The sequence below is a fragment of the Lonchura striata genome, chromosome 5 (assembly GCF_046129695.1).
Source record: "Lonchura striata isolate bLonStr1 chromosome 5, bLonStr1.mat, whole genome shotgun sequence".
Classification (NCBI taxonomy): Eukaryota; Metazoa; Chordata; class Aves; order Passeriformes; family Estrildidae; genus Lonchura; species Lonchura striata.
The window spans coordinates 68856599-68880547 of NC_134607.1; the positions used below are offsets into that span (position 1 = coordinate 68856599).

Here is a 23949-nt window from a genome sequence, read left to right on the forward strand (position 1 = left end):
GCAGCAAATACAAAGGTCTGGGGAAGGAGCTGGGCTTGCTCAGTGCCAGGGGTTGTAAAGAAGGTCCAGGCATAACCATTTCTGGAATGATTATTCATTTATGCCACTGATTCCTGATCCACAGCAGCATAAGTGAAAGGGAGGCAGGCTCAGCACCAAGCGTGGCTTCAAACTGATGACCCAGAGGTGAAGGGCCCCTTCTCCCGTTACTAATCCCCTCAGCCACACAAGCCTCCTGAAAATGATGCTTTGGTTTTATTGCCACAGGGGTAATTTATAAAATCATAAAAGCCAGATTAGGAAATCAACCCAGCAGCAGCAAGGCCAAGCATGTAGAGAAAGAGCTGAACAGCCATCGAACAGGGTAAGTTCAGCCCTCCCATGGCATCCTGAGTAATTCAGCTGATTAAATGTGAGAAGGTCTGACTCATGGAGAGGAGGAGGAAATGCATAAACAACTTATCAAAAGCTAATTTCTTTATTATTGCAACCAGAAATGACCAAAGACGGCGTATTTTGTATGTCTGCACATTACATGTGGAAAAAACCAAAAATCAGCATTGCAACATCCAACAATTCAAAATAAAATAGAATAAAAAATCAAACCCAAGAACTTTCTCAACTGGTAATTAACAGGGACGGAATATAAACGAGATGGCATTGAACAAAGCAGGTAACAGTGCACTTTTAATAAACCAATTTCAACCATATCTCCACTGATTTGCAATTTAACAGTTCTATCAGCAAAGCCTCATTTCCCTAACTAGACTGGTACTTTTGAAAACATGACTAATTCACTCTCATTAGTATCAATTTGGATGCATTTAAAAAATAACTCTTAATATCTGCACAACAGGCTAAAGGGTCATATTTCTCCAACATCAGACGTTCTCACTGCATTGGTTTAAAATACAAATATCCCCAAATTAACCAATGCAATCTAAAATTGATTAGAAAACAAAAGGCATAAATTGTTTTCAAGATTTATTCTTACTTAGCTCTGAGACCCATTGCACTACAATATCTAACACTTTTATTTCAGTTTCTTTGCACCTTCCCCCCAACATTTTCAACGGGGAATGTGACTGGGATCCAGTTTACTGGTCTTTCCAAGGGGATATACAAAGCAGAGGAACACACCTGCATCTCCTCTACCTAAATACAATGCTTTTGGCAAAGTCACTAACCACTTGTTAAAAAAAAAAAAAAAGGAGATAAAAAGGGGGAAAAAAGACATTTCCAGCTACAGATTAAAATGCTGTAGCTGCCACCAGAAGTGCAGAGCCCCCCTGGCCTAAGCTCCCAATTCAGAAGGCATTTAAGCACATGTATAACCAAGTGTGGGAACAGGCTCCTTGAAGGCAATAGGATTACTCACTTCTTAAGAAGTTACCACATGTTTAAGTATCTGAATCAAGGCCTAATTATGGTGCTGGCCACCTCCTCGTGCACGCACAGCTGGGGCAGAGCTCACCAATCCCTCACAGCCATGAGGACAGGCGTTTGTCACACGGGCTTTTAGTAGCTGCTAGGTTTGAATTCTCGGGCAAACGACAACAAAAATCCTCAAGCCCTAAAAAATAATTAAAAAAAATTACTTTATAAATATCAGCTATTTACACGTGTGAAAATCTTTTAATGGGAAGTGTTTTTACACACTGATGAAATGTACAAGCAATGAGAAGTTATGTTGACAAAGACTTAAAAAAAAAAAAAACAACAAAAAATCAAAGTATAAAATATATTACAGGTCCACTAAAAGAAATTCACACGGAAGAAAAAAATTGACACAATAGAAACTTTTTTTCTTAAAAAATAGAAGATATATCACAAAAGCTTGAACATGTTTATTTTATGTTAGTACTAAAAATCAAGGAAAAAAGCTTCATATATTCTTGTCACAAAAATATTTACCAGCCACTTTTTATTTCCACATTATGATTATCTGGCTCAGCAAGAGTCGAGGCTGAACTGTATCCAGACTACAGAAATCATTCCAGAAGGTTGTCTCAGTTTACAACTTACTGCAATTTACATTTTCTCCTCCTCTCAGCACCTTACTGCAAAGGTTCAAGAGGGATTAAGAACAAATGGAGAAAGAATAGGACAGATATCTGTATTTACAACATTCATCCGCGTTGCTGCCGAGCCACAGGAGCGGGAGCGGTCCCAGGAAGCACCGAAGCCTTCACGGCGCTCTGTGCAAACTCCCCTTGCCAGGGGAAAGAAACAGCATCAGAATGTACCAAAATCCAAAGCCCTGGGCTCGGACGGTCTGTGAGACCCAACAGCCCCACCAAGGGCATCCCCTCGGCCCCGAGCCACCGCAGAGCCGCCAAGGGCCCTGGCGGCCGCGGGCAGGGTGGATCCCTCCTGCAGCCGAGTCGGGCAGGAGGCGCCGCGGTGACCGCACGGTTTCAGTCCCTGCCAAGCCTTCAGTGCGCCCTGTGCTTCCTCTTCTTGTGTTTTTTATCCTTCCTTTTGTTGGCACACTTGGAGCAGAACCACTGCATCTCTTCTGGGGGTGCGGCCGTAAGCCCAACGCAAGGCCTGCGAAGGACAGGGAAATATCACATCATCTCAGTGGAGTAACAGTGCTTTTGTTTCTTACTCTAAAAAATGCAACTTTCCAGCGGGAGACAGGATCTGGCCTTTGAATTAATACAGCAATTATCATTATCTTAACAAATATAATGATCAAAACCTAAAAAACAATGATCGAAACCTAAGAACTCTTGCTTTGAAACAAAGGAGAAATATCAAAAGGATACTCAGATAAAAAGTGTTATTTTAGTAGAAAATATGAGTGCACTTTCAGGTGTAATATACTAGATTTAAAATAATTTCAAATGCTTCTTTAACACATCTGCAAAAACCCTTATGATTTTATGTAGCTTTAAAAAAAAATTGCCTAAAAAGTGATTAATTTCCCCTAACCTTTTTATAAGAGCTGACATTTATATTACTGTTCATACAATGCTTCATAATTTGAACTGTCTATCTGTATACACTGTGCTCATAATCCTGTAGTTCTCACAAAATTACCGGAATCAGCAATATTTCCCAGCAGTTTCAAAAACAACCGTTATCGCCAATGCCCATTAATTAAAAAGTAACTCTCCTTCACAGCTTAAAATCTGCCTTTTCAAATTTCAGAGCAACAGAGATAAAAATATCTTCCAGATTATTAAATTGGACACAGTAAAGCTATTTAAATATATTCCCAACGTCATGAACTATTAGGAAAAAAAAAGGTTTTTTAATAATATAGCCCCAATCTGCCAGGCACTGGCAGAGCAGGATGGATGAGAGGAACTTACCAGTGATACCAATCATCGCAGTCATCACAACCTATCATTGGACTGCCATCATCTGGCTTGTTACAGCCAGGACAGATCCAGATCTGGTTACCCCACTCGTCTCGGATCTGGTGCAAAGAAAAAGCAAAGTTAGCTGGTTTTCAGGGCTAAACAGGCAGGAAAATTGACATTAAAAAAAAAAAAAAAAAAAGAAAAACCAACAAAAAAAGGTTTCTTGCTTATCTGGCTAAGCCATTCAGCAGCTCCTGTTGTTATGTGTGAATTCTCTGATCATGAGAGCTCCGTGTTACGTCTTAATTGATTTTTCTACACTGCTCATGACGACAAAATCATGTATTTTCCTACACTGTCCTGTAAACCAGTAAAGCCAGTTACACCACCCAACCTAAGCACAGGCATTCACACACAGAGCCAGGGCTTAAGGACACAATTCCCTCTCTGTCTATACTTTTAAAATTCGACCCTGTTAATGGCAAGCAGGAGCCACGGCAGCCTCCTGTGTAAGATAACAGTTCTTATGTGCATGTAAAATATACAGCACCGTGTGTATATATTGCTGCATTACTTATTAGCCAAAGTCTTCAACTCCAACGAGCTGATAAGATCAGGATATAAAAAAAGTTGTTACTGAGTAACTTTCCATTCCCCTTATGACATTTATGTCGCAGTACAATTTACTAAAGGGTAAATGAAACAAGAAAGGCAGATCATTTACAGTAGTGGGCAGCTGCTCACCGGGTTCATCATATGCATTTTTTTAATGTTTATATCCTGCTTGACCATTTGTTTGTATTTTTAGATTTCCAGTGGTTCTTGAACAGCTCTTTGCTAAAAACATACACGCAAAATGTCACAGAATCCACCTAAAGGAGTGCAATTAACAATACAAAGTACAAAATGTCTGGGGCATTACCCTGACTCCATCACTCCTTTATGAAGATTTGCACATTATCGCTGAATCTCAAAAGCAGAAACTGTTTTGTTCTCAGCTTTTGTGCATTTACACATATCTCAGGCAATAACTTTTTGCTATCTGTACAGCTTACAAACACAATATTAAAAAGTAGCAGATGAAAAGCCCCAAATGTTCTTAGTAAAAAAAAAAAAAAAAAAAAAAAAGAAACAAGCCACTACAACACGGTGGTCTGTACATCTTACACCACTTCCTGAAAAATCAATAGGAATGTACCAGAGCTGCAACCAACACATCACTCTTCCCCGATTCTTCTTAAAGCCCTGAATGTTTTTGTGGTTTAAAACTCAAAAATACAAGTCCCAGGAATAGTTACCAGAGAATAATCCCCTTCCCAACAGAGATACAGAATAGGCACTATCATAAAATTAACTCAATTTCCAAGCTGACTGATTGCAATAATCATTCCTATCTACCATCTAATCTCACATCTGCAAAGTCATTTTAAGTTGCTAGAGAAGCATCTGCTCCCCAGGTGAAGTGTCTCGGCTCAGAGTGAAGAGGTGCAGAGGCATTTTGGTGGGATAGCCCTGCTGGGAAGAGAGGGGATGCTGTGCCATGGTGCTGCAGAGAAAGGATGCTGTGGGATGTTGGGCTGAGGGCTACAAAACCTGCCTGAACACCTGGCTCCACCCCAATCATCCCCCAGCACGGGCACCTCATTTCTGGTGCTGCCTGTTTTGGGCACTGGCCCAGCCAGGTGTAGGGAGCACTGCCAGATGTTGCCCCATCACTAAAGAGACACCCTAACTTTTCCAAACTTAGTTTTTCAGGTATTTTTTTCCCCTGCAGAATGCCTGCCTCAGGCTCTCAGGGGCAGGAGAGGGGCAGGGTGGTCTATAATCACAGAAACCTCTGCCTGTTTGTTAAACAAGAACTTGGGCCGCTGAATAAGGTTATTAAAAATATTGCATAACTTCTCATTCCTCAATGAGCCAAGGGTCATGCAAGGAGGCACAGAGTGGGATTGCTGATTGCTGTGTTAGTACAAACCACTGAGAACTCATGGGCAGAGAACATGGACTGAGATGCTATCCAACAGGGAGATGTGTATCCTTCCTTTTTTGAACTATAAAATCACTCTCCTCCCCTGCAGAAGGGAGTTGGGCACCTCTGTCACACTGGTTCCACTCTTATCTCTAGAACAGCTTTCCCATGTGATCTGAAGAAAATGATTTTGTCTCCTGTATTTCCTTCATACAACAGGCTAATAGTTATTAATAATTCTCTTCTCTCCCAACCTCTCTCTGAACATTTTGACTTACAAATCTGTCACATCAGGTGTCTCCCTGCATGTGCACATACTGCACCTAATGCAGTAGAGCCTTGGTTCCAACTATAATGTTGTAAAACATCATTTTCACAAGGGTCTGGAGTGATAGGACAAGAGGGAATGGTCTTAAGTTGAAGGGAGGTAGGTTTAGATTGCATATTAGGAAAAAAAATATTTACAGTAAGGGTGGTGAGAAACCATACAGCTTGTTCAGGAGGTGATGCACTTCCTATCCCTGGAACTGTTCAAGGCCAGATTGGTGGGGCTCTGAATAATCTGGCTGAGTGGAAGGTGTCCCTGACTGTGGCAGAGGGGTTGGATCAAGATGGTCTTTAAAGTTCCTTCCAACCCAAACTATTCTGTGAAAAGCAAAAATGACCTGGAGCCTCCATATCCTCTGAGTTCTCCATAAAGGTGCTAAGTGTGTTACCACTGGAAGTATCTTGGCAAAGTGCTAGGTTTTTTTTTTTAAACTAACATAATTTCTCAATAATTTATTTTCATAGTTACAGAAAAAAATGGGATGTAGTAGAGCATTTAGGAAGCGATTCTCCCTTAAAGTAAATTTTGAAACCTTTGGGAACTACTGTAATAATAATAATGACAATAATACTAGTGACTGTAATAATAAGAGTGACTGTGGGTTTACACCTGTGATACCAAAGGTGAGGCTGTGTCCTGCACCCTAAAGATATGCAGAGCCTGTGTGACGTTGTCCAGTGCTGTAACTAACTCAGGAGTGAAATGTAGCAGCTGTTTAAATAGAGACCAGTAACATGATACAGCAGTTTAAGTCCATCAGGGAAGCACCTTTTCATTAGAAATGCAGGGTGGATTCATATTAGAAATCAATACCAAAACAAGAATCATAAAAATAAAAAAAAATCATGCATACATTGCAATTCAAGCATGGCAAACTCAGTAATAAAAGTAAGCTTTAGGTTTTAAATTGTGAGATTTTTAAACTGCAGCTAAGCAAGGTGTCACCAATCAAGCTGGAATTCAGCCAGGACAGGGAGGATAAAAACACTGCTACCCTTGTGTTACTTTTCAAGCATCAGGAATGCTCAGGACTTCATTTCACACAGCATTTAAAGCAGAAATTCTCAGCAGCACAGCAAGCCTTGTCCTACCCAGACATATATCCACATTCTTTTAGGGAATGCAGTTCCTACACCATGCTACTCAAGAGACTTTTCTAAAAGAATGAAGAATGCTGCCAGACACAGGCCAAGTTCAGAGCATGTGTCAAACACACAAATGAAGTGTAGACCAATGAACAATCTACAGACTTCTGAGGTGCACAAACATTGCAATTTCTGTATGTCGAGGAAACCAGGAAAGAGATTAGTGGACTCTACACATTTCAAATGAGGGCTAAGTCAAGTTCTTGATGTTGTATGAGGGTTTTGTACTTTACCTGACTGACAGCAAAATCTATGGTGAGTCTGACATTTGAGGTTTCAATTCAGCACTTTTGAAAGCACCTATAAAAAACCTCCAACTCCAAAAATAAGTGCTCTAGCTCAGCTAGCAGAAAATATCATATGGGATATAACTGGACTAGTTAGAAGGAACTTAAATTTGGAACTGGAAACCAATGAAAAATTCAGTCTAAGTCGTAGTGTTTCAATTAAGTTATTAACACCTCAAAATACAGGTGTGGAAATAAGGGCTGGATAAACAGCAGTTTAACAGAGAGCAACATCAGGAATCCAGGAACCATCAGTTTGAGATGATGAGCCAGCCAGGAGCTCACCAATTCCAGGGAGGAATGCCCCTGGCACTGGGACAGAGCACAGCACGTGTTACCTACCACGTAAGTACTGACGGTCTCGGTCACCACGCTCCGAACAGGAGCTTTGGAGCCTCCAGCTGCTGCCACGGCTGGGGAGGGTGGTGGGATCAGGACTGGAGAGATGGTGGCCTGTGGAGGAGGAGGAGCTGGAGCTGGAGGAGGGGTGACGTGCACGGGAGCTGGCACCGGTGACGGCACAGGCGGAGGTGTTTTGGGCCGCGCCGCAGGAGTGGAAGGTTTGGCCTCTGGAGCTGACACCACTTTGCTGATGACTCTGTAGGACCAATATTGAGAATTGTTAGAGCTGATGGGAGAGAAAGCAACAACTGATCACCCATTAGAGAGAAAAAAAATATAGAGCAGCTAATTCACGTCACCCTGGAGTCACCAAAGAGGTTGTTTCAAGCCCACAGAAGCACTGTTGTCATTGCTGCACCCATCCATTTACAGGATAAAGCACAGAGCCATTACAAAGTGAATGCCAGGACACCCTGAGCCAGTCTGGACCTCACTGTCGTATAAACATTCTCTGTGGCTTTACTAAACCTTGTTTCATTAAGTTTTATTGCATTAGCTCAATTTGTGGGAAATATTAGAAAGGAAAGTTAATCAGCTGTGAACAGCACTGATTTTAATCTTCAACCTGAGAGACGATATCATCCTGTTAAGATCCTATATTAGGGGGTTCTGCAAATATTTGCTAGTTTGGTATTTCTTTCCCCAAATGTTTATGGAATCAGCAGTGGATCTAGTCAGGACAAATAAATGACGCACACTATACACTCAGCAGTTAAAATATTGCTACTTACTCGAGTAGCTGAAGTAGACAGGATGTAGCTCTAGTAAATACACTGTATAGCACAATCTTGCCCAGGAAGGGGGATACATAGAGGACCCAGCCTTTATTAATGACTGTTGATGCACAGTATTATTGATGTGCATGCAATTTCAGAGACAAGCCAGAAAAAGCCCTAACTACAAAGCTCCAGGTTAGAAACATAAAGAGAAGGAAAAGGATATTAAAAAAACAGAACAAAAACAACTCAAAAAACAACCAAAACCTCAAACAAAACTCATAATAGGTTGATTTGTTTGACCACATTTTCATAAATCATTTAACTAATTTATTTCTATTTGAATGGTACCTGTGGGAGTGTGATTGATTCATGATGTGTACGAAGAGGGTGATTGGAAGAAAGATTAGACATCCCAGGGACAAGGATCATTTAAGAAAGTAAAAAACTGAGACATCAATAGAGAAATCATGACAAAAATCAAATTGCAACAACTCCTGAGAACCAGGAATGTGTGGCTCCACTGTCAATGGGAACTCTAAGTTCAACTTTAGAGTTTATTGCAACTCCAATGGCAGTATTATTATATGGAGACATTTTCTGAATTTCAAGTCAATAAAATTCCGAGTTACCATTTGAGAAAGGCTGGGAATACTACAGTATGTAATGCCTGTCTGAGATAATGGTGTTTTTTCTCACAAGATATGCCATTTGCACTACAAAATCAGAACTATGGCAAGTTATAGTAAAAACATACTTGGTAAAAGGAAAAAAGAGCAATGAGGTTGGTAGTCCTGCCTAACCCCCAGCTGCAGCATCACAACTTCTGTGAATGAACAGGAGAAGAAAATCCAAGAATGAAATCTGAAGGTGACAGATGATTCCTCCATCAGCAACACTGAAGACATTCACACTACATATGTACCAAGGATTGCTTCAGATACCTCTGTGGGGCTCAGGCTCTGTATACATGTCAGTAAAGTGCTAGACTGTGAGTCAAAGTGCAGGAGTCTTAATTTATGTTGTCTGTGACTTGCAGAAGGAAGGAAGTTCTACTATCAGGCCATCCTGGGAGCAACCTACGCATCAAAACCAGGCTCCGTCTCCTGTTAGTGGGGAACATCCAAAACCCCACTGTTATCTCTCACCAAGGAAGTTTTCTCTTTGGCTCATGATGTGTTTCTGGTTCAGTGAAAGTCTCAGTGTGTGGCTCCTGGGGCTCCTGCCAGACTTGCCATACCCAACTCAGACTCTTCTCCTGTGTCTTCCCCATTCCACAGACAGCCCTGGCTCCCAATGCTGAATGCCTAGGACCTTGGCTGGTGCCAATACTTCCCTGGTTTGCAAAGTTATCCTCATGACTGGAGAGCCATCTCTCAATAAACAAACCCTTAGCTACAATAAAAGCAAAGACAGGGACTGACAGCAAAATATTGGCACAGCAAAAGTAATTTGTATGGGTTCAAACATCATTGCCTCTTGTTTCCATGCCTCCCCCTCTTACCTCCTGCAAGTAAACAAAGTCCTGCTAGGAGTTCTTCAGGGAGTCAACCATCCCCAAGTCTAGACTAGGAGATGTATTAGCTAATAGGGATTTAAACACAACTTTGCACACAGTGTAAACAGTTTGAAAGAGGTGTTAGCTAATACAATTTGAATAAGAGCGACCATGCCCAGCTAACACATGAAATTAAATTACAGAGTTTCTTGGTGTAAAGACAGGTTCTCCTCCTGCACAGGGTCTTCGAAGCCACTCTGCTAATAACTGCAGAAGCAGCAAGGAACACCACATGTGAAATCTTCCAAAACTACAAATATTCATTAGCGAGCGACACACGCTCATCGATTGGCTGGCGTGCCTGAAGTGTGCAATTAGGACGTGTTCAGTATATAGGGCAGCTTGTTTATCTTGATTTTAGAGCTCAGTTATCAAAACAGGAGATCGGCATTTCAGAGCACGCTTGGGCCTACCACTCCCTTGGGCTAATGGAGTTCAGAGACTTTAGACTCCAGAGTGGAGAAATGAATGGTTTTGTGCTGCACCATTAGAGGTGATGGAGTAATCTCAGCGAGGGTGGTTTAGCCTGTCCTGAAGAAGGGGCTACACACACAGAATATGGAGGTGGGGAGAAATCAAAGGGAAATAGCAGTCCCACGACTAATAATTACTGTTACTTCAGACTTGGAGAGAAACCTGATATCAAAACACTATGTAAATGATGGCAAGATTTATGAGCTCTGTTTTATAGACAGGAAAATTGAGGCACAGAGCTCACTGCAAGTAGGCGGCTCCCACTGCCGCAGAGCCCCGATCCTCCTGGTACCTGAGTCCTGCTGGGATTTAAACTCTTCCTTGGGACATACACATATTGTTACCTTCTTTCCCAAATGTGTTTTCATGTGTCCAAAATCATCACTTAGTCTGCAAGTACAATACTACAGAAAACAAACTTTCACCTCTTTCTCCACACCAATCCAAGAACTCTAAAACTGAGGCTAAATGAGTATTTTTTGCAGAAATCAAACATAAATGAACATCAACCACCACCACCACAATCAGAGTCCTGAGACAAGAACTGAATTTCTCTGCAGGCTGCTCGCCTGGCAATGTACCACAAACAGATTCTACGCTGAAAGATAAAAGGTCAATTAAAAGTTGTTTTTGAATCAAAACAGTTCCTCCAGAATAAAGGGGTGTGAGAAAACCTTTGGAATAGATGTGGTAATAAGATCATTGTGACTATAAGTTACCACTCCCTTTGAAAAAAAAACCCCTAAATTAATGTAAGTACTGTGTATTTGGTTGTGTCCAACCTAAATTCACTCTGGATTTCTTTCTAAATGCCAGCAGGAGCTGTCCTGCCCCCAGAACCTCAGTGTATTTATCATTGAACACATGCACTGATTTGTCACAGAGTGCCTGGTAGTAAACAAGAAAAAAAAAATCTAACTGTAATAAAAAGGGGAAATACCTGAGGGATGTGAAATTTCAAGAGGAAGGACAGAAGGACAGAGAAATCCTTAAATGCCATGATTACCAATTATTTTTCTATATTGTTTTTTTATAACCCCTTTGTTGAAAGAGCAGACCATAAAGCTTCCTGACAAAGGCATTTTTAAGTTATTTTTGTTTCTCACAATCTTTTCCAGTGCTAACACCATTTCAATGCAATAGGAGAACTTCATTCTCATTGCCATTTCTGCTCAACTACATCAAGGCTGTGTTGGGGTCAAGACAATAGTGTGTAAAATCTGAATCCCAGCTGAGGAGCCAGATCTCATGGAATCAAAGGATGGATTGGATTGGAAGGGACCTTAAAGATCTTCCAGCCCCAACTCCTCTGCAATGGGCAGGGACAGCTTCCTCTAGACCAGGTTTTTCAGAGCCCCATCCAACCTGATCTTGAACACTTCCAGGGACGGGGAGTACACCACCTCCCTGGGTAACCTGTGCCAGTGTCTCACCATCCTTACAGTAAAGATTCAATACTTATCTATTGGTTTAAAACTGTGTCCAACACTGCTCCAAGGGGAAGGAGGAAAACTTCACTGAAGTTTTTCTGTTTCTCAAGAGGGTAGAGTGAATAAAAACCCATTTTAACCATCACTCTGGAGCAAGCACCCTGTTCACAGTTATAGTTCCAAACCCAAATGGGATGAATACCAAGTGTCAGCTTGCAGGCAAAGTGCAAATTCTACCAAGATTTGAAGTGTTGCAACAGGTCAGTTAGTTTCTAATCAGCTCTAAGTGGCAGGAGCTGTAACATGCTACACCTGGAGCAAAATGAAGCTCCAAGGTGTGAAATGGTTTCCTATTTTTGAAAGTAATTTATTTGATTTCATTCTGATCCTTACAGCAGAAAGCCCCATTGACTGCTTCACCTAAACACAGGGGAAAGATGTGCACCAGAAGGAAATGTCTTTCCAAAAACAGGATATGGGCCACAGGGTGGAATGAGTGCTATGGGCAATGAGCTCTAAAGAAATGCTGTTATCAGCACTTGGAAAGATCTAGTAAAAAAATCACAGCAATCTTTGTTTTTCAGAGGCAGAAGCTGTTTCTCTGCTCAGAGGAAAATAACATTTGAAAAGTCCTAATTCTTTTGACCCATTTTTAAGCAAGGAGAAGGAGCTAAATGGGTCTCTGTGTCTAGGAAAATGACACAATCAACTGCACTGACATAACTGAAACTGGTGCAATTCACTTGGATTATCAATCATCATATTATCTATTAGCTTTGATATTCCCTTATTGATATAAATTTCTTGATGCTAGAAAGCAATGTAACTATTTTGTTTCTGAAAAATCTCACACCTGGAACTGAGACTGTTGCACCTGAACACAGAAAAAAACTTAAACACTCTAAGACCTCTGGGTAAGAGTGTCAAAAACACCTAAGGAAATCAGGAAATTTCCATATGGTTTAGATTCTTCAAAGATAAGAGGTGATTCTGAAAATTTTATTCCAGCCCTGGAGGAGAATCAGTGTGATTTAAGCTCTGTAATGTAGGCTAATTCCCATATTACTTTTAGAAAGGGAAATTTATTTGCTGTTTCATGCCCTGCTGAATATTTTATTTTGTGCAAACAAGTCATATTGGCAAACAGAAGCTCCACAAGAACACACTGCAAACAACTTGTGAGTTTGTGGAGTGCCAGAATGCACCAAACCTCCAATGAAGCCCCAAGCAATTTTGCAAGTGAAAAGACCTCAGCACTGTAACATCACCTGCCATGTGGTATTCTTCTCTATCAAGGAAAATGAACTTTGAGCACTAATTCCAAGATAACATCCACTTTTTTGGGTGCCTGCCTCTCCCAGGTAAAGCATGTTGACCTTCAGTGGTGCATGGGGAGATCAGCAGCTCATTCTCCATTTCAACAGAGCTGGGGAAGGGTCTGGAACAGAAGAAGCAGCTGAGGGAGCTGGAGGGGAGAGAAGGAGGCTCAGGGAGGACTTTATCACTTACTAAAACTCCCCACCAGGAGGTACAACCTGGGGGTTGTCTTTTTTGCCAAGTAACAAGTGAAAGGACAAGAGGAAATGGCCTCTAGTTGAGCCTGAGCAGGTTCGGATTGGGTATTAGGGAAAATGATTTCATGAAAAGGGTTGTGAAGCACTGGAACAGGCTGCCCATGGCAGTGTTGGAGTCACCCATCCCTGAAGGTATTTAAAAGACATGTAGATGTGGCACTTGTGTACACAGTGCAGTGATGGACTTTGCAGTGCTGGTTTAATGGTTGGACTTGATGATCTAAGATGTCTTTTACAACCTAAATTATTCTATGATTCTAGTATTCTAACATTATGGTAAAGCCCCACAAACAACTGGACATTCAGCCCAGCTGACATTTCCAGCTAACTCCTTTGCTTTATGGCCACATGCACTGTTGAAACTGAATTACAGATTTTCTACTGTTTATTTTCCCATTACTTTAAGTGAAACAGAGTTCTGCCCTTGGCCTTCACCCTCTGTATCTGTTACACCCAGAATATTTCTCCCAACAACCACAAGCACCTTTCAGTTGATGACTCCTAAATCTCCCTCCCATTTTCTCACCGTTCTGACTTACACCTCTGGATGGTTCATTGCCAGTCTGACAAAACAAAACTGAGCTGGTAGCGTGGCGTCTTGGTATCTTTCATCTTATTTTTTCCCTTATCATCAATAACAAACATCTTCAATCTTAAAACCACCTGGCACCAACCCCTTCTGCTGAGTTCTCAAGAGCAAAACCAGAACCTGGTAAAACATGTTTATGTCAATGAGCTCTTTGCAAACTTTCTCTTCTGTGTTCCCAGCAAACTGCCTTTTATTGTCATTTGTTTTGGGAAATGTTATGGGATGCATGATCTAGGAGCTTGCCTATAAACCAGTCCTATATCCACCCTTTTTAGTGAGAATTGGTATAGAACATGAATTGTATTAACTACCAGAAAGTTGTACCAATATGGGTTTAGAAAATATTTAAAGCTGTGATTTTCAGCTTGTTACCAAGCTTATTTTTGAAAGAATCAAGACAGTCCTGGACTGGGAGATTCTGTACAGCTGAAGATCAACTGCTAACAGGACAATTCACTGAATTCAGGTATGACCATCTGTTCTTTTGTGGCTATTTATTTATGGTCTTTTTGTCCACATCCAGCTCCCAGGAACCATCCCACAAATCCTTAGGTCTATGGAGTTTCCTCACTTTCGTTTAAATACCTCAGTAAAAGAGCGAGGAAAAAGAAGCACCTCTGTCAAAGACAAGAACAAATCAGTACTTTTCTCTTGGAGTCATCCTCTATGGAAAGTTTATTTTTGAAACAAATACCCATCTGCCTTTCTAATCTTTGACATATATTTGATCAGTTTCTGTTGTGCTTCATAAGGGCAGCTGCTCATGGACATTTACACAAGCAATTCCCTCATGTGTCTAAACCTGCCAAAAGTATTTTTTTAAATTGTGGTATACAGTATACAAGCTTTTTTTTTTTTTTTTTTTTTTACTCTTGAGCAATAAGCAGCAAAATCAAAGAATCTCACACTAAGTTGTTTTGTTTTCTAATGACTCAAGCCTTTTTATGGATTCACTTCTGGAGTCATCACCAATGTGGCCAACAGCAAAATGAAAATAATTTGCCACAGACTGCTGCCTACCATAAACAGGATGAATAATTAGTTGGGGTGGCTTCAGTAATTAAATAAAATAGAAGGAAGAAAAAAAACTAAGGACGACATCTGAAGTTGTAAATGTAATTCATGCTAAAGGAAGAAAAAGCTGTGCTAAATCACCTCTAGAAATATAAACAAAAATGATAATTTACTTGGTTTGGTAAAAGGGATGTGTGTTCTTCACTTTTTTTTTTATGTAAAAGCTGCAATCCTGCAGCAAGGGAGAGGCTGGGGAACCTCCACCAAAGTGAAAGAGCATTTTGGATGGATACAGGACCACACATGGGGATTTGACAGCAGGATTTGGGCCAATATGTTACACTAAAAAAGAACAATTGGGAAAGGGATATGAATCATAGCTGAGACAGTATCTTCATTAAAATACATTCAGCATTTCAAAAGGCACCAAAAATCAGTCCTCCAGCTCTTATAATTTAAAAGACCACAGAACAGAGAAATGTGGGTATGTCAGTAAATACACTCACAAAGATTGATGAAAGCTGTAAAGATCACTGGAATTCCTTCAGCACACCTTGGAGAGGAGCAAGATCATTTTTCATTACTCTGCCTCCTCACTTAGGTGGTCTATTGATCATATCAAAAATGATTTCACCATTACATGCTCTTTTACAGCACAAGTTGGATTGACACCCAGAGCAGCAGTTCTGTCAACGCACAGTTAACACGGCCTCTCCCTGCTAAAATAATTGGGATGCCCATTAGCACAGCAATAAACACAGACTTTTACTGCTTGTGCCCTATTGTTTAATTTTCCCAAATGGTGGTTAGCCCTTCTCCATTTTTCTCCCTCAAGTATCACTTTTTTTTTCCACCCCCTCCTCTTTAATTCCTCAATGAATTCTCCTCTGGAGCTTTCCCTTGAATAAGCAACGTCTCGCAGGGTAACCAACACCGCCCACAGCTGTGTCCCACAATGGCCCCATGCTGCTGCCACTCCGTCTGCCCAAGGCTTTGGTCACGGTGCCTTAACTGCTCCAAACACTGCCCTTATTCATCAAAACGTGCAGAAAGGAGGGGCTTCCAGCAGGATTCCTTTACCTGTTTCCCCACCACAAAACAGTGCAATAAATGGAATGGGTCATGAGCTACTTGGCTGGTAATGCAAACCTAAGGCTTGACAAGTCAATAAAAAGCCAATCCTTCCCTCCCCAGCCACACGTAGGGAGCCAAGGCTGGAGGCAAACAATTTGGATATGCCTGTACAGGGAGTTTAATGAACTCCATCATTCAGCTTTTGTGGGCAAACACATGAAGACAATAATGTAAATTATCAAAGTCTGACTAGTGCACCACTAAATAGCACCCAAAGTTCAAAAGTTTCTTCACACCCTCTGATTTATCTGCATGAGAACAACCCTATTAAAAACTGAACCTCCTGAATATACACTAAGGATGATTCTGTAACCATCGGGTGCATTCTTGGAAGCTGCATAGGGCAGGATTCTAGTTAACTCAAAATAGCAGCAAAGTCTTGGATATCTAGCTTTTTTACCCATAACTCACATAGAGCTTGAACAGTTTTAAAAGAACATATATTCATGTTACAGCAGCAACTCAGTGAACTTTGGGGAGCACCAATACAGTCCTTGCCCAATTTCTTTCTTCAGCCAGGTCAATAAGAAGCATATGGATGTATTTGTTAAAACCTTCTTTTTTCTTCCATCCTTTCTTGGTGCCATGACCTTTTAAAGTCTGATTGTGTATGTGTGTCTGCAGTTTTCCCAAGAAAATTCAATCTCTGGAGAGTTTGCAACTCAACTCTTTTGTAAATTAAGCTAGTTGTAGATAGAAGATCCCTCATTAAGGCATCTCTTTTTGGTGGGCATACACTTGGTGGCACTCTGCATGCTACAGGTGAGATTGTGTATTTCTGTGGGATTTCAAAAAGTATGAGTGAAGAACTGATTTACTGCAACTTTGTGTGGCACTTAAAATAACAAATAGAACTGAAAGAGGGAAGGGTTAGATTGGATATTGGGAAAAAATTCTTTCCTGTGGGGGTTGTAGACGTTCTTAGATGGATAATCAAGAAACTTGGTGTAATAAACTAGGTTTGCCTATCCTCCTAGTCCCAAAAATATTCTTCTGGATCACTGATGTTACAAAGAGAGGTCACATCTATGATCACAGGATAATTTCTCTATCTTAACCCTTGGTTTTGAGATCCTCCACATAGGATGTCAATTGGTTCTGCTCATGCTTTTGTCATGAGGGTACCGTGCAGCTGAATGAGCCTCCACACAAAAATAAGTTGGCCTTGGACTGATAATATCCTACCAAGTAATTAAAGATTTTTCGTGGGCCCAATTAAATATCTGGGTAACAAATTTTTCTTCATCACTTCATCCTTTTAGGATTTTATCTTACAATTCACAGGTTATTTAAGATACATTTTTATAGGCACACACACATACGTATTTGAGCATGTGTGTGATTTCTTTTTGGAGAAAGTCACGTATCTACTCACTTACAAAATATAGAAGGGGCAATTTCATTAGAGCAGCAGGTCAGGTTTACCAGTTAAACATTGTTAAAATGCCTGTCTTTCCCCTTCTTCCTGTCTGCTTTCCAGGTTCCCTGCTGATGGCAGAGTTATGATACAGGTCTGGAGTAGAAGTCTGAAATTTAAGGTAAATTTGGAGACCTGATTTCACAAAAAACATATATCCTGCTTCCAGGGCACAGAAACACTGAAACAGCAGTCAGTGAGTAGTACTGCATTTGTGGTCTGGCATTAGTGTCAGCAGCCATGTGTTTTTCCTTAAAAGCTGTATTTAAATGTAGAATAAATTTATCGGAAGTATCAAACATTACAGCATGTACTTTTGCTGAAGTTTATGTCAGCTGTAGTAGTAGCTGGAATGTCAACACCTTATCAATAGATATGATTTAAAAAAACTTATTTGTATGAAAAATGATAGTGCTTAGGAAAAATAACAAGACAAAAAGAAGCCATGATGTAATTGAATAAAAGTATTAAACCCTACTCATCATTTGCAGTTCATTTAAAATTTAAAAGCCTGTGTTTTTTGTTTTGCTTGTTTTGTTTTGAAAAAAGATAGCATCAGTGGTTCCTTCCTATACTAACTCAGTTAGCAATCTACCTTGATAACACTGGAATGGAAAAAAAAAAAAAGTGAAAAACCCTTCCAACATATCATTCAAATCATATCTAAAAAAGTGGTCATAAATATTTTAGAACCCAAGCAAACCAATAAGAGCAAGGCCCATTAAGGATAAGATCTTTTACAACAAATTAAATAAAACAATTTATTGAAGCCTGGACTTGAGATAAACTAGATTTACTAGCTGACCTTTTATTCATTTAAAGAACAAAATTAGCTCTAATTGCATTAGAATGGAATCCAGTAAATTTCTTCTAATGTGGCATCCATGCAAGTATTGCTGTAATTGTTTACAACTAAGATGGAAATGCTTTGATAATCATCTACTTTCTTCTTGTTTTACTGTGCAGTTAAAATACTTGCAAAAAAACTCTTAAGTAGGGCAGTTTTTCCAATATTGGTTTGTCCATCCTTCAGCAATAATACATTTTCATGTCTATTAACCCATTGTTGTTAATAGCCACTTCTTTTGAGCTGATGCATGTTGTAGGAATATCTGCACTCCAGACAAGCCTGAATGCAAGTATTACTTTGAATCTGGGATAAAATATGTACTTTTATTCACAAACACAAGAGAAAAGACTTTTCTGCTGTTGCTGTCACTCCTTTGTACACTGGTCCAAGCAGAGGAGTCAAGAAGTAAAATTATAAAATCACAGAATGATTTGGGTTGGAAGGGATCTTAAAGATCATCCAGTTCCAACCCCTGCCATGGGCAGGGACACCTCCCACTATCCCAGGTTGCTCCAAGCCCTTTCCAATCTGTGAAGGGATGGGGCAGCCACAGCTTCTATATGAAGCTCCCCCAAATAAATTAACTTCCAATTGAACAGGTACTTGAATACTTCCAAAAGCCTCCAAACAGCTCTTCTCTCTAACAGAGAAATTTAAATAACCAGTTTCTCCATCTAATTTCTACTCATATCAAATTCTAGGAATCCCTAAAAATTTTCCTTGCACCTTTCCATGGAGAGTCATGATATCCTCAAACAATCCCATGCCAGTTAACTCCAGAGACAGGCTAATTGAAAAACAACATTTTTATATGATAATTGCCACATATTTAGAACCTCATTACCAACACAGAGGAAACATAACTTTAACTTTCCCTTACTGTAACACATTAAAAAGCATTTCTTTCTGCCTGTTATGATATCCTCAGATGGGGGCCAAGGTGCCAGTAAAGATGCAAAAATTAATCTGGAAGAAAAGTGAGTTTCCCAAAAGCCCATGAAACAAGATATCAGACCCACTAAGGGCTGGCAGGGATGACAATGATGTACCCACATGATTTGTAGCAAACAGATGGAGCCTCTCAAAACAGAAATCACCTCTCAAAATGTTTGTGGGTATGAGAAACACTGAGGTGAGGTAAGGTTGGAAGATAACTGGTGCTTAAATATGGCTTTAGAACTTTAATTCAGAAGTTGAAAATATGACTTAATTTCCTCCATATAAACACTCTACAGTCCTTTAAAAAGCAGAATTTCAAAGTATCCATGTCTCCTCAAGGAGGAAAATGGATCTGTGGGCTTTCAAGGGACAGCATGTCCAGCCATGCACATTCAAATCATTCTCAGCAGGACAGACAAGTATTCTGAGAGAGCTGGAACTTTGTACAGCAACCTGAGGCATAGAAATTTTAGATCACACTCAAATACTGTGAAAGGAAGAAAGCAAAAATGGTTAATAATTGGGGTGTGGGTGTCCCTTAGAAACCAAGGAATGAAGTCCCTTAGCAGCTTCAAACCAGTAAAAGCCAGGTTTACCTACTGGGGAGAAGTAGGACAGCAGAGAAAAAAAAATAATCATCAAAATCTCATTTAACTTCAAGAGCAGAAAAATTAGTGATTAGGGGGTTTAGATCATAATGGCTCTATAGGAGAAACAACTGCATTAGCACTACTTAATGTGAGGAATGGAAATGAAAGATCTGTGTGGTGCTCATTTTTACCACTGGACATGAAAGTGTGCTTTGTGCCATGAAATCAACACGAAAAACCTGATTAAAATAAACCCTTCACATACAACACAGGACCAGCTTAAGAAGCCTGGTGACACATGGTTTCCCCAGCCTCTCCAGCCTCCTGTTTATGCTGGATGATCTCAGGATAGGGATCACCCTATTTATGCTCATCCAGTACAAAGTAACTATTATTTGTACAACAGCACCCAATAATTAGGGAGCTAATGAAGCAGCACTTGAAATGCGTTAGGTACGCTCATGAATAATCATCAACAGTTATAATAAAACAGATGTGTATAAAGGAATTCCAACTGTTATGTTTTAAAGCATAAAACAACTGTTAGCTGGGGAGTGTTGTGAAACTTAGCTGTAGGTTACACTCAGGATAAGCAACCATTACAGAAACCTCACTAAATGTCACTGGAGGCATCATACCAGCCTAGATGGAGTCCTGGAATCCATGCCTTAGAAAGACATGGAATGGGACACACAGGAGGATGGATGGAAGGTGATGGCTCTCACTTGGAGAATACACTTTGCTGCATAAATGTAATTTGCCACTAATTTTTAAGCTTTTCCCACTGAAAAGAAGAGCTCCCACAAGTGCCAGAGGATGGACTGTGGTGAGCATACACCTCACAGATGGATTTATTTGTACTTACATCTTGTCTTGGCCTGCGCCCACTCTTAAAGTCAGCCGAGGAATAACCGGTGATGGAGCTGGAACAACTGGTTCCACCTTTATCTGTACAGGGGAACACAATCATCAATCAAAGACTGCAAGCAGACTCCCAGAATATATTAATTACATGAAAGCATTGATGGAGTTAACCAGAGTATATCAACTTAATGAGACAAAACTACGACAGACCAATCACTGTTCTCTCACACTTCGTCCCATGGCGTGGATGGGTCTCAGTCTGCAGGTAGCAGCTGAGCAATTCAAAAATAAAAACTCTAAGCTAAAAAATCAACTTGAAATTTTGCTGCATTCGCACCTCCTGATACAATTTGTTAGCAAATCTTCCTGATTAAGTACTTTTCTAGACATGAAACTTCCCAGTTTGTTTCTAAACAATGACATGAAATGCTTTGATCTTAGTATTCAAACTTGTCAGGCACCCATTGGTGTTTGCATGTTTTTCTGAGATTTAAATTCAATTATTTCCTAGGTTCATCAAATAAATGCACCATGACTCTCTTGAATCAAAGGGAGAGACAAAGGAAGCAAATAAACTCCAAGCTGAATTCACCAACACTGAATACTTTATGAAAGTTCTTATCCACACAGGCATAACAGCCATTGCATTTTACTGCAATTAGGCTGAGGTTTTTAATGACTATTTCTCAAGTGGCCTGGGATTCCAATCTTGGTATCTGGTGGAGTTTGGACTAGTTTAGACTACTTGAATATGTCCTTGAACTTATGGAACCAGTATATGCCAAAATTACCAACTTCCATTGAGTTACTGGTTTGCAAAACCTGTACAGAACGACCACAGATGCTACAGCTGACACTAATGATTCTCCAGGCATTCATTACTCAACTTATAACCATATATGACAAGTATATATACATTATATATATAGAGAGATACATATGAAAAGAGAGATGGAGACTGATCTAATTTTGAGTATGTGTGTCACCATATTTAATAAAACAACCACTTGGCTTAATCTGCTCCAGGAACTTAATAGACAAAACTAATATGCATACATTAAATGGAAATCTGATCAAATCTCCAATTCCATAAAGCTGTCACAGAAAAAGGGAGGGCAAGAAATCAATGCAAAGCACAGAATGTAGTGTGGGAGAGAGCAGGCCAGAGTGGGAGGGCTCAATGGGACTTATTTTGAGAAAGGTAATAACAAATCTTGTGCCACGCATTTTGGCAAGAGAATTGAAGCTGCTCTTCAGGAGATGTCTAGGCCAGAGAGAGAAAGAGAGCACCCTGAGTGGTGCTGCTGCTCTGACACAGTGAACTGTGCTTTGCCATACAGCAAAGATACGGATATGGATTAGCTGATTTCACAGGCTTCTCTGCACTCTTTGTTTATGTAGAACTATTTTTTGTTACATCACTCCTCTGGAGTGTTGCAAGAGCTTTTTTCCTCTGAAGCTTTTAATGCCTGCAACAATTTCACTGTCATCTTCCACAGGTGAGTCTTCTCTGTTTTCCCAGCATCTTAACCTGCAACATCACCTACTGCTTAGAGACTGAAACTGAACCCTGGTACTATGGCTCAGGACCATGGCTTTGCACAGCCTATCTTGCCTCTTTTCCTGCAGGTTTCTCCTCGTTCTTTAGTGCCTCCTTTGAATACAAAACGTCTCAGGACAGGTACTGCTGCTGCAGCTTCCAGCACACAGCACAGAGAGATGCCCACACCATTTATAAAGGTTCTTGGTCCATTCTAAACAATGGTGGTGTGGGCTTACGGGGCAGAAGAAAAGCACATAAACCACTTCTTTATGCTCAGATACCAACATCAGTCTGCTAGGAGAGGAAAACAGGGCTCCACCCAAATGCTAAATTTTATCCTTTGATACAAGAGGACAGGAAGCATCTTTCTACAATATGGGTTTGTGTGAAGGGTTTACATCATTAGACCAGGGAGAAAACTAAGGAGCATACACAGTTACATCCTGCAGAGCTGGGTCTTCCTCTACACTGATGACAGGATTTTGATACAGGAGCAAGGGCAGCTTACTTTGGGGCAGCTCTGGCAAGCCCTGCCCTGATGTAAGGATGGCTCCATTTCTCATGAAGCAGTTCCTCAACTACTTTAGTTTCCAGCTCAGCTTATTAAGGTTAGCTGAAACTGGGTCAGCAGCTGCTCCCTGAGCTGCTCAGTCACTCCTACAGCATGCCTGGTAATCTCTGGAGTACAAATGGGGTGTAACTTCTCCAGGTGTTTGCTTTTCATTTGGTGGAGCTCGCAAGGCAGTGCCCCAGATCTCCTTTTCTGGCTCCGTGGGCAGCACCCAACACCACTGCAGGACATGGAGCTGCAGGCAAGCCGTGAGACAAAGCTTCTCCTCCTTGGTGCCACCACCAAGCACAAAGCCTTCAGCTTCTGTTTTCTGCCATTTATGCAGTGTTCAGTTTGTGCTCTGTATCTCTCAGCAGCCTGGGGCAAAATTCCAGGAAAAACTTGATAAAAAGCCTCAATCACCCAGCAGGATGGGATGCGCACAAAGGTAATAATTACAACAAGGCTCAAAAATGGGCATATTACAGCTGAGTCAGTTTTTGTTTAATACAGCAACTTTAGAAATGGGACTGTGATATTTTCTCCTGGCCATCAGGAGCTGAAACTGCAGCGAGCCCACAAACTCATCTCCCAGGTTGTGCTCACACCTCCGAGGCGGACGCGCTGTGCCAGATTAAATGTCCAGGCTGTAACTTGATCATTTGCTCTTGCAGCACAACTGCTGGCTAAATAAGTCATTGTGTGATCTAAAAGCTAAATTAAGGAAACATGTACTTTTAGGGGTTAAAACGAAAGAGCAGCATTCTGGAGTAATACTGGGAATTGGGGCCAGCAGAAGAGCATTTACAGTGGATTACTAAGCTTCCCAAATCACCAAAGAGGTAAAGTCCAGCAATATAAGACTCCTTTGTAGCTAACTAAAAATACATTGTCAGTGGATTTGTCCAGTTTTATGTATAAGCAATACTTCTTTCACCTGAACTAATACTAGTAGTCATATAAGCCCCTTATTGCCATGTGCTGCATTTTTTTTGCTAATCTTCAAGGATTTAGCTTCTTTGCCACATACCTCAGGGCACCAACTGATAAAGCTCTAACTCTCCATTTTTCCAGGACACCAGCAGTGCGGCCTTGCAAAAAATGAAAATCGCTCAAGAGATTTAAAGGGGAAATTTATTTTTAAAATCCTGACTTGCAGCAAAGAGGTGGATTTAAAAAAAGCTTATCTCTCAAGAATCAGTTTAAATTTTAATTCTATCTGGGGACTCTTTCATGCATTCTAGCTTTAAAGTTTATCTTTTGAC

The 23949-nt window shown here is 40.6% G+C and overlaps 1 protein-coding gene across 1 annotated transcript in view; it reads right to left on the bottom strand.

Annotated features, from left to right (window-relative positions):
* Positions 1-459: 459 nt before the first annotated feature.
* TAF3 (TATA-box binding protein associated factor 3) overlaps positions 460-23949 on the bottom strand; it is a 112955-nt gene continuing 89465 nt past the window's right edge. The window contains exons 4-7 of the mRNA XM_021530948.2: positions 20593-20675; positions 7383-7638; positions 3321-3427; positions 460-2550 (exon numbers count right to left, since the gene is read on the bottom strand). Of these exons, the coding sequence (XP_021386623.1) occupies positions 2436-2550; positions 3321-3427; positions 7383-7638; positions 20593-20675 (561 nt within the window). The 3' untranslated portion in view covers positions 460-2435. The remainder of the gene's footprint in view (positions 2551-3320; positions 3428-7382; positions 7639-20592; positions 20676-23949) is intronic.